The sequence below is a fragment of the Triticum aestivum genome, chromosome 5D (assembly GCF_018294505.1).
Source record: "Triticum aestivum cultivar Chinese Spring chromosome 5D, IWGSC CS RefSeq v2.1, whole genome shotgun sequence".
Classification (NCBI taxonomy): Eukaryota; Viridiplantae; Streptophyta; class Magnoliopsida; order Poales; family Poaceae; genus Triticum; species Triticum aestivum.
The window spans coordinates 543689177-543690634 of record NC_057808.1 but is presented as its reverse complement, the minus strand read 5'-3'; the positions used below and the strand labels follow the sequence as shown (position 1 = coordinate 543690634).

The following is a 1458-nucleotide window of genomic DNA, read 5'->3' as shown; positions in this document are numbered from 1 at the left end:
GCTCCACAAGCGCTCCAGCCTCCTTCAACGCATCGACGATGTAGCTCATGTATATTGAAGCAAAAAAACGCCGGAAATTTGATTGCAACATCGAGATGAACGTACGTATATGCATGCCGGTTGCTATTTTTGGAGCCATGGGACGAAAGCGCTGTCGCAACCGAACAACCGGCGCCGTTCAATACGGGCCTCGTCTCTTCATAGCTCCATAAACAGAGAACCAACAAGACAAGAGGAAACCTTTCCTGCCCGATCGATCCATCGATCTTGCATGCAATGACGCCTCCGACGGCCACCTCCCTCACCCTCCTCGTCCTCGCCGCCATCACCATGGTCGCCGCGGCGGACGGGCCGCCCGCCACCTACCTGTTCTTCGTCGACCCCACACCGCCCGGCGTCACCTGCATGCAGTACCACCTCGGCATCCTCACCGCCGCCCTCGGCAGGTACGTATACGACTCGATCGACCGTGTGTGATCCAACTCATGCGAAGCATTCATACGTTGGCGTGCGTGGGTGCATGGTGATTGTGGGTTCGTGTTGAAGCGAGGAGAAGGCGAAGGCGGCGATCATATACAACTACAAGAACGTGGTCAGCGGCTTCTCGGCGAGGGTCACGCCGGCCGAGCTCGAGGCCATCAAGAGTAAGCTCAAGCCCCGTTGATCAATTGATTGCAATCAGTTAGCTTAGCTAGATCGATGTTGATGTGGTGTACGTGGGCATGCATGCAGAGCAACCGCATGTGAACCGGGCGCTGCCGAGCGCGACGTTGCAACTCATGAGCAGCAACTTCGACGGCGTCAACTGATCCAATCTAGTCCTGCCCATCCATTCGGCTGATTCGGGCTGATACATATCCTGCAACACGTGTACTGATTCTCTGGAGAAGCGAACATCTTTTTTCTCTTCAAGAAGATCGGATGATGATGTAATCTCATTAGCAAAGCTCTTACTAATTTTCATGTGTGCCTATCTATTTTTGGTTCTAGTTCTGCAATCTGCATGAATGTGCATGTACTTGCAGATAATGCAAAATCGCCTCAAAATGATTCCTTAGGCTGTGTTTGATAGCAAATGGTGAAATAAACTGAAGTATCCAAAACTGAAGTAATTTTGCCAGTAGGTATGAGATACCATGGTTTCATCAAAACACAATATTTTGAAGTATTCACAATACATAGAACCTGTTTGGTTATTGTCGCATACCGCTGTAAATTTTGCTGTCTAGCCATTGTGTTAGCAGTGCAAACAAGCGCAGCTAGCTGGCCGTTTGAATATTTTTTTTCTGTTGCATTCAACTAATCTGCCATGCACATGCAGCTAGCTAGCATATAGCTTACCGTTAGCAGGGTAAACACGCCTAGCTGGCTTCTTTACAATTTCTGGCGCGTTATTCCCGGCAGCTAGCTAGGTAGCCCTTACCTTACCATACGCGTGCATAAGAACAGGAGAATGCA

The 1458-nt window shown here is 49.7% G+C and overlaps 1 protein-coding gene across 1 annotated transcript; it reads left to right on the top strand.

Annotated features, from left to right (window-relative positions):
• Positions 1-224: 224 nt before the first annotated feature.
• Positions 225-1108, top strand: LOC123126102 (subtilisin-like protease SBT3.17). Its single transcript, XM_044546502.1, has 3 exons — positions 225-446; positions 547-644; positions 733-1108. Exons 1-3 carry the CDS (start codon positions 277-279, stop codon positions 807-809), a joined length of 345 nt encoding a protein of 114 aa, XP_044402437.1. The 5' UTR covers positions 225-276; the 3' UTR covers positions 810-1108.
• The last annotated feature ends 350 nt before the right edge of the window (positions 1109-1458 follow it).

What these genes read in the sequence shown, in the direction of transcription:
- LOC123126102 (XM_044546502.1), top strand. Translation starts at nt 277, where the DNA reads ATGACGCCTCCGACGGCCACCTCCCTCACCCTCCTCGTCCTCGCCGCC. An exon ending in CTCACCGCCGCCCTCGGCAG is followed by an intron (nt 447 to 546) that starts GTACGTATACGA and finishes TTCGTGTTGAAG; the next exon opens with CGAGGAGAAGGCGAAGGCGG. An exon ending in CGAGCTCGAGGCCATCAAGA is followed by an intron (nt 645 to 732) that starts GTAAGCTCAAGC and finishes GCATGCATGCAG; the next exon opens with AGCAACCGCATGTGAACCGG.